Genomic DNA, 13,020 nt, shown 5'->3' with positions numbered 1-13,020 from the left:
TACAGTGAAAAATATAGGCCTATCTACCATTTCTAAAGATGAGAGGAAAGTATTAAAAGGTGTGAAAAACATGAGAGAACAAATATGAAAACCTTTTCCGCTGGGGATTATAAAATAATGAGGACTGGTAAACTAAAACATGGGAAAAACACCAGACAATAAATTTGAAAACATGTACACAGGAGCCAACAAAAATATCAAAGTAATATTGCAGATCACACTCCTTCTAAAACAAATATTAGTAGGAGACTTTTATTTCGGAGCAGTGGGTTATTAACCCGATGAGTGCTACACCCGCCTATAGACGGGCTGACGTGGCCGGTCCACCAGTGCTACGCCCGTCTATAGACGGTGCATGAGAATTTTAAATTTTTTGAGTTTCCCGGTTCACTTTTGAGTGCGAATTTGATCTCTGACATGTTCTGCCATCTGTTGGGCATTATGTAGAACTAACTGATCAGAGATTATAGCTTCGCGAAGTAACTTACAGAGCTTCTTGTAGACGTCTGTGGAGTTCATCTGTGACGTAAACAAACATGGCGGAACAACAATTTAGTTGCTCTTACAGTTATGTTATTTCGGATCACAGAATCTTTCAGTTATTAACCACAGCGGAAAGTGATGATGGAGATAATCATTTTAAGGAATTGTTAAGTGATTTTGAAAGTGAGAGTGATAGAGAGAGTGCCGAAAATATTGTATATGAGAGAGAAACAGAGCCTCCTTCTAAATGAAAGAAGAAAAACACGGTGTGTACAAAAGCTATTTTATCACTAATTTCATGGTGGATGGATTACTTTTCTTCACCAGAGTTTCAAGTAACTGTGACAGGCCCTGAGGGCCAAGAAGTGTTTGATCACAACCCAAAAATCATTGATTTTTTAGGAATTTTTTTTGGCAGTGGAGTTGGGGCAGATAGCTGCACAAATCGGCATCACAAACAACCAGTAGAAAACATTTAACTATCACCACATTCCAGGTTTGGAAAGTATTTTAAAATATCAACTTACCGGGCGAGTTGGCCGTGCGCGTAGAGGCGCGCGGCTGTGAGCTTGCATCCGGGAGATAGTAGGTTCGAATCCCACTATCGGCAGCCCTGAAGATGGTTTTCCGTGGTTTCCCATTTTCACACGAGGCAAATGCTGGGGCTGTACCTTAATTAAGGCCACGGCCGCTTCCTTCCAACTCCTAGGCCTTTCCTATCCCATCGTCGCCATAAGACCTATCTCTGTCGGTGCGACGTAAAGCCCCTAGCAAAAAAAAAATAAAAAAAAAATATCAACTTATATACTTCTAAGAAGTTACATGTATTAGTTGCCTGCAAATTTTAGGAAATAATAATATTTTGGGCTCTTTACTTTGTATAAAGATAATGCATGCATGGGCACATAAGTGTAATTTTGTTTTCTCTCAAAATGATATTGAACATAAGTGTAGGATTTTCCATTTGTATTTAGATTTATAAACAACCAACATTTATAAACATTTTAAGCTAATTACCCCATTGATAAGTTAAAAATTGAGGCTTCTACAAAATTTTTTACATACGAATGAAAAACTCAGCACTGAGGTACCAAACAGTCAACTGGTAACTCAGCACTTAAAAGGTTAAACATTATTTTCTGGTCACACTCTTAGACGATGAATTGGAGGTTACACTCAACCATGCGCAACTGCGAGGAATGACTTTGGCCGCCATTTTGAATCAAACAAAACTTCAACCAACTTGAGCGATCGAGTCGAAACTCAAAGGTGCAAGCTTCAATATTCGCGACCTCTGTGCGCTTATGGCAGTCCACTTTCTGACAGATTTTAATTTTGTCTTCATTATTAAAGAACTTCAAAACACTTTCCATATCCGTAACTAGGCTATCACGAGACAAATATGCACGACGCTAGTCAATTTCACGCAAAGATGTTCCTAATCCGGATATAGGATACCGTATCACGCAACAAATATTAGCTACACTTCACTGTACCACTCAACACAGAATACATTTCTACATTATAATCGAAACAGACTTTCAACGTATTAGGTCGTGTTACGTACATGTAGTACGTGTTGAAGAGATGTTAAGTACAGAATAAAAATGGCCAGCCGGGCACCAGTGGGATCCGAACCCACAACCTCCCGGTGTCCGGCTGGCCATTTTTGTTCTGTACTTTACATCTCTTCAACAAGTACTACATGTACGTAAAACGACCGAATACGTTGAAAGTCTGTTTCGATTACAATGCGGTCGTGAAAATTCAATATTCATTGACATTTCTACATTCTTAATGGAATGCAAAATACAAGCACAAACAGGCTCACTCTGCTATTCAGCAATCTCTCTGCTAACCAGAAAGCAAAACTGAACATTCGTTAGGCTAACAGCTTGCTCTCCTTTGAAGTTCAGGAAGGCCTTTTCCCACAATCACACAACTGTTGTGATGGCTCTTACCCTAGTTGGAAGTCATGTTTCTTTCAGAAGGGATGACAAATACAGTAACATTTTCAGGTCTAGAAAAAATGTGAACATACTAAGCGGTAATAGCAAAAATTTGTGACGCGATAAGCGAGGTATTTTTGTATATAGATTTAATAGATTTGAAAGGCAAAGATCTGTTTATGGTTTTCCTTGACATTGAGAAGGAATGTGACAGCACTGCAAGAGAGAAGATATGGGAATGCCTAAGGAAAAGGAACGTGCCAGAGGGACTAGTGAGAAAAGTTCAGAAGCTGTATGAGAACTCTGTCAGCTGTGTGCGATTGGGTGACAGACATTCATCCTGGTTCAAGACCGAAAGTGGAATCCAGCAAGGCAGTGCACTACCCCCATTATTGTTTATCAGCTTCATGGATGACATAATGAAGAACATCAAGAAGACCTCTGGTGGACTAAATGCAATGGCCTTTGCTGATGTTATGATCTGGGGAGAAACTGAGGAAGAAGTACAGTCGAGACTCGATGAATGGAAGGTTAAGTTCCAGAAGTTCAATTTCAGGATAAGCAAACTCAAAACAGTAATGATGGCAATAAACAGAGAGGGATGACCAGCGAACATCATGCTAGGAAACCATCCACTAGAAAGTGTGGAAAGCTTTACATACCTTGGCAGTGTAATATCTTGAGATGCACCAGCCACAAAGGAGGTGGCAAATAAAGTGCAGAAGAGCTCTCACTGTTACCAGCAAGTTCAAACACACCTCTGGGATCCCAAAGTACCAACAAAGCTGGTGATGTTCAATCAGTACTTCATACCAATCTTAACCTATGGTATTGAAATCTGCACCTTCACTAAGGAAGACTTATCAAGGTTGCACGCATCCAAGATGAAGTTCCTTATGTCCACAATTCAAAAATCCAAACTGGACAAGCTGAGGAATGATGTGGTTAGGAAGGAAGCTGGGATTATTACATCATTGTTAGATCGTCACCACTTCTATTCATAGCAGTTATGGATACCATTTTAAAGGAACTAAAAGGAAAAGGTAATAAAGATCTTCAGGCTCTGGTGTTTGCAGACGATGTGGCAATATCGAATGAAACAGAGGAGGGAGTGCAAAATAATCTGAATGCATGGTGTAAGAAGTTTGATGACTATGGAATGAAATTGAACCCATCAAAAACAGTAGCATTAAAAATCAGCAGACATTATACAGAATGCAACATAAAAATACAGGACCACCAAGTTGAAGTAGTACACGAATTCAGTTATTTAGGAAGCGTAATCGCTAGTAATAACAGAGCTGAGAGAGATATAACAAACAGAGTAACCAAAGGCTCTAACTTTTACAGCATCGTTAGACACCTACTATGGGATCAGAAAGTCCCACAAAGAACAAAAATGACCCTGTACAAGTCATATTTCATTCCTATCCTTACATATTCTCTGGAAACCTGCACACTAACATCAAAGGTTTAAAGTAGGATTCAAGCCTGTGAAATGAAATTTCTTAGAACTGCCCTCCAAAAGACCCGACTTGATCATGTGAAAAATGATGAGATCCGATCTAACCTAGGTCTAAATGAATCGATGGAGGAAAGACTTAGGTCATCTAGACTTAAATGGTTTGGGCATGTTAAACGAATGAATAGCACAAGGTTACCATGTGCTTATTTGGAAAAGAGAATAACAGGTAGAAGACCAGCTGGAAGACCAAGAAAAAGATGGATGGACCAACTGAGGGAAGAAATGGAGAGAAGAGGATGGAATTGGGAATCTGTCTTGGACAACGAAATGTTTTTGAATAGGTAACTTTGGAAGATGCTCGTTTTCAAACACCCTACCCGGCTCGCTGGAAGGCCAAACCGATTATGATGATGATGATGATGATGATGATGATGATGATGATGATGTTAGATCGGGTCAACATGTCCAGACTGAGGTAGTTTGGGCATGTAATGAGGATGGAGCAAAAAACAAGGACAGCATATGTTAACTTGGAGCGACATGTGGCAGGGAAACAGATGGTGGGAAGACCAAGAACCCGCTGGATGGACATCGTAAAGATGGACATTGCAGATCGGGGAAGGACACTGGAGGATGTCATTAACAACAGAACGTATCTCAATAAGAGAGCATGGAAGAGGCTCGCCAGCAGTACCCGGGAAACTGGAACTGTAAATGATGATGATGTCGATGAGAGCCAGAACTTCGAGTTTACGACATGTTAAACGGAAAAACATGTTGATGAGGAATGTACTAACGACATTTCACTGCATTTATATAATATTCTTATATTTTTAATATTGTAATTATCATTTTAGTATTTATTATTACTGCATTGTGGATCCTTTGGGGCTACCTCCATTGGGAGGCAAGTACGTAAATAAAAAATTACTGTATTTATTTGGGCGAAGATACTCTTCACCCTGTTAAATCCAAATCCACAGTATATTGGACCACATTATGTTGGGCTTCTACTGTATTTACTTTTTGATTCTTGCAGTTCGAACAAAATATTTCTTTCTGGATTCAACATGTGCTATTTCCTTTTCCCTGTAGGAACATGGAGTACTGATTCATGTTGCATATGGAAGCAGCAAGGACATCAGTGTGTACACATCCATCGGTCTGAAGCCCAAACAGATCTTCATTGTGGGAAAAGTTTCCAAGAAGCACCATTCCCTGGCGACGGTACTTGCCGATGGCTACGCCGCTCACCTCACCATGCTCCTGGCTCACGGTGGCTCACGCCCCGCGCAGGGCAATGCGAGGATGGTGATACCGCGAGGCTACTTCGGTCTGCCGGGACAGAATGCTTCTCTGAGAAGACGCAGGTATTCTAAGTCATGGGAGGAGTCATGTTTTAGAGTAATACAATTAGATATGTTTAGTCTACTATCTTGTCTTGCCTCCTTCAGTTGTGTACCATTAGTTTTCTTGAAACCTCTCTTATTTCAATTTCTATAAATTTAATTACAGTTTTGTTTTAATATGTTTTTCTGAGAATATTTAATGGAAGAGGAAATCTATAATAATACATTGCCAGGTACTCGAGTAATGAATTAGATCTAAAATCTCTTTTATAAATAAGAATTTTCCACACCATTTTGTTTACTGTATTCACTGTTACATATATTCACATAAACATTATATAATGAGAAATATATATCTTGAATGTTTTAATCACCAAGTTTGAGGGAATTAACATTTCATCAACAATTGCCAGTATTTGCAACTATAGTCCAAAAGTACAACTCCATTCCCTATTGTAGTACTGGTGTCTTCTATTTAAAAATAAGAGATTCTTGTTATGTATTTGATGTTATGGAATGAAAATTTAGCAAGCAAATTACGCCATCTGATGCCCGAATAGAAGCAGAATTCTGATGACATTCATCATCATCATCATCATCATCATCATCATCATCATTTGCAGTTTACAGTTGTTGGCTGGGTCTGCTTGGAACATAAGCGTCTACATCTCCTCTTGTCTTTCCACCACATCTCCCTCGTCACTCTTGCCCAGTCCTCTCCACTCCTTTTATCCATCTGTCTCTTGGTCTTTCTCTTGGTTGTTTTCCTGTTATCTCCATTTCTGCATCCTCCTCAGTATCCTTTCCTCTGTCATTCTCTTCATGTGTCCATACCATCAAAGTCTAGATGCCTCTATGCTGTTCCGTACTGGGTCTTTTTTTAAACTATATTTCTAACCTTCTCGTTTCTCATCTTATCCATGCTTGTCACTTCTATCCTGCTTCTCAGAAATTTCATTTCACTTGCATGTATCCTAGTCGTCGCTCTCTTCCTCATTACCCAAGTTTCTGCTGCATACGTCAGAATAGGTACATAGTACATCCTGTATATCACTCTTTTGCTTCTCTGAGGGACATCCTTGCTCCAAACCAGGCTTCTGATACTTTTCAGGAATGCTCCTGCTTGTCTTCCATGCTTGATTATTTCCTTATCATTTCGTCCACTTTCCTCTATGATACTTCCCAGGTACTTGAAACTCTCTACCTTCCTAAGCTGTTCCTCCCCAGGCATTATCCCTCTCATAGGTATTTCTTTCTTTCTAGTTGTGATCACTATCTCGCTCTTTTTGGCATTAAATTTATTCCATACTGTTTCACCTTCACTTCCCATGCATCTAACTGTTCCTGAATATCCTCTTCCTTTTTTTCCCAGATTAACAAGTCATCTGCAAACATTATCACTTTCATTTTAACTTCCCCAGTTTTCCTTGCCACTTTTGTCATTAGCTCGCCCATTACTACAATGAAGAGCATTTCCTTGTCTTAATCCACTTTTTTTTTTTTCAAACCAGTCTGTTCTTTCTCCTCCTACGTTCACACAACTGATACTCCCATAGTACATCTCCCTCACTCTTTCTATCGTCTGCTTCTAGACACCTTTTATCTGTAAGGTTTTCCATACCTTGTTTCTGCACACATAATCATATGCTTTCTCAAAGTCCAAGAAGGCCATCAGTAGATCTTTACCCCACTCATAATGATGCTCTTGTAACTGTCTTACTGCGAATATAAGGTCTACTGTGGACCTTCCTGATCTGAAGCCATACTGCTCTTCTCTTAACTTCTCTGCCACCCTCTTTCTGATTCTATTCTCCAGGATCTTCTCAAACATCTTTGCACAGTGACATATCAATGTGACTCCCCTGTAGTTCTTTCCTATTCCCCTTCTTTCAGTCTTCAGGGGTCTTCCTCTCCTTCCATATTACTTTCAACACATGATAAAGCCACTGTTTCCCTACCTCCCCTGTTGCCTTTACCATCTCCACACTCGCTTCATCTAAACCTGGGGCTTTCCCTCCTGTCGTCTTGTCCAGTGCTACCTCCACTTCTCTCCATGTTTTTTTTTTTCTTTTTTCAGTGTTTCTCCCTCCTTCCTTGCATCTACTTTCCTCCTCAATGCATCCTTCTGGTTTAGTAAATCTTCAAAATACTCCTTCCAAATTCCTTTGAGTTTCTCTTTCTCCTGCACTTCATTTCCATTTTTATCTATCGTTATAACATCTTCCCTCATGCCTTTCCTCTTACTCTTGATCATTCCATACAGTACTTTTTTATTTCCTTTGCTATCTTTTTCCATCATGTTTGACCACTTTTCCATCCATTTTTTCGTCTCCTCTGTTACAAACTTCTTATATTCCTGTGTTGTCTCTGCTGTCCTCTGTTGAAACCACACTCTAAAAGCTTTATTCTTCTCCCCAACTGCCACTTTGAACCTGCCTTTCCACCATGGGTTTTCGTTGAATCTTTTCCTGGTACTAGTTCTTCCACAACAAACTTTCTCTGCAGTTCTTACTAATGTCCTCTTGAACCTTTCCCATTCCTCCTCTCCTGTTTCTGTATCATCTGTTGATAAATTCAATCTTATTTTTTACCTGGTATTCTTCCTTGGTTTTCTTCTCCTTCAGTTTCCATTTTTTCATACGTCTTTCTTGCTTCTCTGTCCTCTTCTTTTCTTCATTTTTCTCTGTCTGTGGTCACTATCTAGGGCCTCTGATGGTATTACCCTTACATCTGGAACATTCCCCTTCATTTCTCAGTCGTAGATCATGTAATCCACAATGGATTTCTTAGACCAGTCTCTGTTGTGCCAGGTTATCTTATAGCATTCTCACTGCTTGAACCACAAGTTTCCGACCATCATCCCATTTCTTTTCCACAGATCCATTAGCCTTTTCCCTTCCTTATTTCTATTTCCCCATCCTTCCGCTCCAAGCATGTTCTCATGTTCCTTCCTTTCCATGCCTACATGGGCATTCAAGTCCCCCTTTACTATGTTATTTTGGCCATTCAACGGTCTGTCCAATTCTTCCTCAAAGTCATCTTTATCCTTTTGCGTGCATCCCACTTGTGGAGCATATACTTGTACAGTTTCCCAGGTTTTTCCTTTGACCGTTATTTTGACTTTAATCAACCTGTCATTCACCCCTTTTACATCCTCTTTCAGTCCATTTCTTACTACCACTCCTACTCCATTTTGCTTTCCTTCATCATTTCCTATCCAGTACAACCAAAAACCATTGTGCAGCCCTCTCTTACCTCCCCCCCGTCCCCCTTCCATTTAGTCTCTGCCAGCCCTAATACATCCAGTTTTCTTCTTTCCATCATGTCTACAACCTCTTCTACTTTTCCAGTCATTGTTTGTATATTCAGTGTTCCAATTTGTAATCTTGTTCCTCGCCTGGACCGTCGTCTGTTAGATCTGTCCGGCTCGCTCTTCCTTATTTTCTTGAAAGTGACTCATATCCATCACCAACTTGCTAGGCCTGTCGTGACTTCACCAGAGCCCCATTAGCTGCCATCTTTTTCAGGATTCCTTGGGGCCTTCACAGCTACCATAGCGGTTTTGGGGGACTCGCGATCTCCACTGTACTTCACTCCCACAGGCTATTCCCTACTTGATGACGTTGCCCATCTCCCACAGCGTAGACGAGGGGTTTGACTTCTGGGAGATCTCTGACGACATTATTATTATTATTATTATTATTATTATTCATTTATTTATTATTCACTAATTGGCCAACTAGGGACTATGATAAGTTACGTTATACATTCTGGCATTTATTCAATGTTTGTTTGATCCAGTAAGTTTTCATTAAATCACTGTGTCGAGCACGGCGTTCATCCGACCACTTGGCACCGCTTGTCCATTTCTCATCCCAAAAGTCACGATGCTTGTTCTGAAAAGATCTTGTTTGTGTGCGTTATCTGGTCATAGGCCCATTTCTTTGAGGTCTTTTTTGAATTGTTGTTTTAGGTTTTGAGTCAAAATTGTTAAAAATGCGTTTTGTCCATCAAGAGTCGTCCATTTATCGTAGGTGACCATAGAAGAGAGCTCTGCATTTGCGCATTGTATCCGTGATCTTCTCTCTTTGAGTAGATTTCTTATCTAATTTTCTTATGTAGACACTGCTTTTGTTGTTTGGGCCAAATTTGTTTTGAAGAATGTTTCTCTCTGCACACATCTCTGAGAGAGAATAAGGCATTCTGATGCATTGAGAGATACTGGCTTGACGACAGTGTTGTAATGATTAATAAAATTTTGGTATTTATAGGAAAGCACCTTTTGTTATATATGTTTTTTGGGTGGTTTGGAAAGCTACCTCCATTTTATTTGCTCTAGCTTCTAAGGCTTTATTATTTAATCCGTTTGATTGGATCCATTCACCATGGTATTTAAACTTGCCCACATATTGTATTGTTCCATATTTGGTGTTTAGTTGGGTTGTGTTCTTTTTGATTTTTGATAATACTTCAGTCTTTTCAAATGATATACGCAAGTCTATTTGTTCTGCTACTGCTTTCAGCATATTAATATCTTCTGTAGCAGTTTCAAAACGTTCATTAATATTATTGCTGTATGATCTGCAAAAGAAAGCTAAGCAGTCTATTTCCACTCCGTTCTTCTTTGTCCCAATCGTTAAAGATCTGAACAAATTTCTTTTGTACTAGTAGTATTTCCTCAATCTTGGCCAGTTGTGGACCATGTGAAGTACAGTAACTTTATGATTTTCTTCCTCTCCTTGCCTTCGTGTCTTCGCAGCATGTCTTCATTCTTTCATTATGTTCCCTCCTTTTTTCCTCTTAATTTTTCTGAAAATTACTCTATTATCTTTCTTCATGTGATACCCAGTTCAGTCATATCCTGTTTTAACTTTGATGAACCATCAGATTTGTGTTTTGGGACTTATTCTCTTTGTTACCCTCCCTGGAGTCCCAAATGGCCATAAAATGTAAATCTGCTTTTTCTAATACTGTCTGAAAGCTTTTCACTTTTCAAATAACGTTCTCCTCTTCTTCCTCCATTTTTCTATGGACCAAGAATTTTTCATACTTTCCTTTCCTTCTTTTGTTTGTTTGTTTCTTTCTCTCTTTCTTTATCCATTTACCAACCAGGGTAGGTTTTTCCCTCAGACTCAGCGAAGGATCCCACCTCTATCACCTCAAGGACAGTGTCCTGGAGCGTGAGACATTTAGTCAGGGATGTTTGTCGTAAATTCCACAAAGGTAATTTGTAGCCTTGTTTTTTCTGCTGTCTCTTTCAAAATGTTGATTTGTTCTGTTGCATTGCCTGTATTGTCTGATAGAATAGCTAAATCATCTGCAAAAGCTATCCAGTTCTCATTCTCTGAATATCTTTTTCTTTGAGTTTGATTTTCCATTCTGTCATCATTTTTTCTAAGACAGACATTGTCAACATCATCATGGGTTGCTATATTTCTAGAAAATAGATCTGAGAGAGTTATAGTAGGTGAAGCTTTGTCTGACCCTGTAATAGTTGAGAGGGGAGTTCCTCAGGGCAGTGTTATCGGACCTTTATGTTTTCTTATATATATAAATGATATGAGTAAAGGAGTGGAATCAGAGGTAAGGCTTTTTGCGGATGATGTTATTCTCTATAGAGTGATAAATAAGTTACAAGATTGTGAGCAACTGCAACGTGACCTCGAAAATGTTGTGAGATGGACAGCAGACAATGGTATGTTGATAAACGGGGCTAAAAGTCAGGTTGTGAGTTTCACAAATAGGAAAAGTCCTCTCAGTTTTAATTACTGCACTGATGGGGTGAAAGTTCCTTTTGGGGATCATTGTAAGTATCTAGGTGTTAATATAAGGAAAGATCTTCACTGGGGTAATCACATAAATGGGATTGTAAATAAAGGGTACCGATCTCTGCACATGGTTATGAGGGTGTTCAGGGGTTGTAGTAAGGATGTAAAGGAGAGTGCATATAAGTCTCTGGTAAGACCCCAACTAGAGTATGGTTCCAGTGTATGGGACCCTCACGAGGATTACCTGATTCAAGAACTGGAAAAAATCCAAAGAAAAGCAGCTCGATTTGTTCTGGGTGATTTCCGACAAAAGAGTAGCGTTACAAAAATGTTGCAATGTTTGGGTTGGGAAGAATTGAGAGAAAGAAGAAGAGCTGCTCGACTAAGTGGTATGTTCCGAGCTGTCAGCGGAGAGATGGCGTGGAATGACATTAGTAGACGAATAGGTTTGAATGGTGTTTATAAAAGTAGGAAAGATCACAATATGAAGATAAAGTTGGAATTCAAGAGGACAAACTGGGGCAAATATTCATTTATAGGAAGGGGAGTTAGGGATTGGAATAACTTACCAAGGGAGATGTTCAATAAATTTCCAATTTCTTTGAAATCATTTCGGAAAAGGCTAGGAAAGCAACAGATAGGGAATCTGCCACCTGGGCGACTGCCCTAAATGCAGATCAGTATTGATTGATTGATCATCATCATCATCATCATCATCATCCTTATCTGGCTCTTGCAATGTATGAACAGTAGTAATCCTATAAGGCTGAAGTTTCACTACTTTTGCCACTCTCTGACATGGTCTAGGAGTAACTTGTTTCCTGAGATAAATGATGTTATGATTTATGAGACTGCTCTAGACAGGCCCAGACATTGTCCTCTCCATTTTGCATACGAGTCATGTGATGCTTGCCAGTATCACTTACCAGTGATCCTGTTGTTTCCAACTTCCTATTTGAGACCAGATTTTGTCTCTCTTTAAAGGATTGCGTGCACCATATTCTCTTTGAAATTTCTTTTGAATCAATCACCACTGATCTACATTCAGGGCTGTTGTTCAGGTGGCAGATTCCCTATCTACCTAGTTTGTTCTTAAATGATTTCAAAGAAATTGGAAATTTATCAAACACCTCCCTTGATAAATTATTCCAATCCTTAATTTCTGTTCCTATAAACAAATCCTTGTCCCAATTTGTCCTCTTCTGTTCCAACTCTGTCTTCATTTTATGATTTTTTTACTACTTTTAAAAACTCCATTTAAACTTATTTGACCACTAATGTCATTCCAAGCCCTTTCTCCAATGACAGCTTGAAACATTCTGTTTAGTCAAAATAGCTCGTTTCCTTACTTCCAAGGCTTCCCAGTCCAAAGTCCGAAGATTTTGAATAGCTTTGATGGAGTTTTCACCAAAAACACACGCTCAGCCAGTGTGTACAGGATTTTCACAACACTCTGTAACAGTAACAACAATCGAAATGGGGCGGGGGGGGAAAAAAAAAACTGTAGGCTGTGGTGACATCACTTGGGTACTTTATAGAATTTAAACTCCAGTAGTTCCAGTGTCATTTAAAAACAAACACGCGAGAATCTGTGCAGTATGAACAAAGATAAGCTATTTTTAAAACCAGTCATTTTATATGAATAGCTCTGAATTTGGTCTTGATGCCCAAATTATGCTCATTTTTTATCTCCACCAAAGACTCCCACAAGTAGCATTTGAATGGTGACAGTCTCAGCTCTGGCTAGCCTTCATCACTGGCACGAAGTACCGTTGAAATTAGTTGAAAAGAAAAATCTGTCCAAAATCTGTCGTCGTCTTATTATTATTATTATTATTATTATTCTCCTCCTTCTTCCACCACTTTTTCCCACATCTGTGGGGTCGCAGGCGCAAACATTTCACACATATGGATTTGGCCCTGTTTTTTTACGGTCGGGTGCCCTTCCTGACGCCAACCTTATATGGATGGATGTAATTAGTTAACTTAATTACTATTGCGTGTTT

General features: G+C 39.3%; 1 protein-coding gene across 1 annotated transcript in view; it reads left to right on the top strand.

Annotated features, from left to right (window-relative positions):
- rdgB (retinal degeneration B) overlaps window positions 1–13,020 on the top strand; it is a 689,086-nt gene that overhangs the window by 607,270 nt on the left and 68,796 nt on the right. The window contains exon 26 of the mRNA XM_067154865.2: window positions 4,993–5,267. Within this exon, the coding sequence (XP_067010966.1) occupies window positions 4,993–5,267 (275 nt within the window). The remainder of the gene's footprint in view (window positions 1–4,992; window positions 5,268–13,020) is intronic.

The sequence above is a fragment of the Anabrus simplex genome, chromosome 10 (genome assembly GCF_040414725.1).
Source record: "Anabrus simplex isolate iqAnaSimp1 chromosome 10, ASM4041472v1, whole genome shotgun sequence".
NCBI lineage: Eukaryota > Metazoa > Arthropoda > Insecta > Orthoptera > Tettigoniidae > Anabrus > Anabrus simplex.
This window is presented reverse-complemented; position numbering and strand designations above follow the sequence as displayed.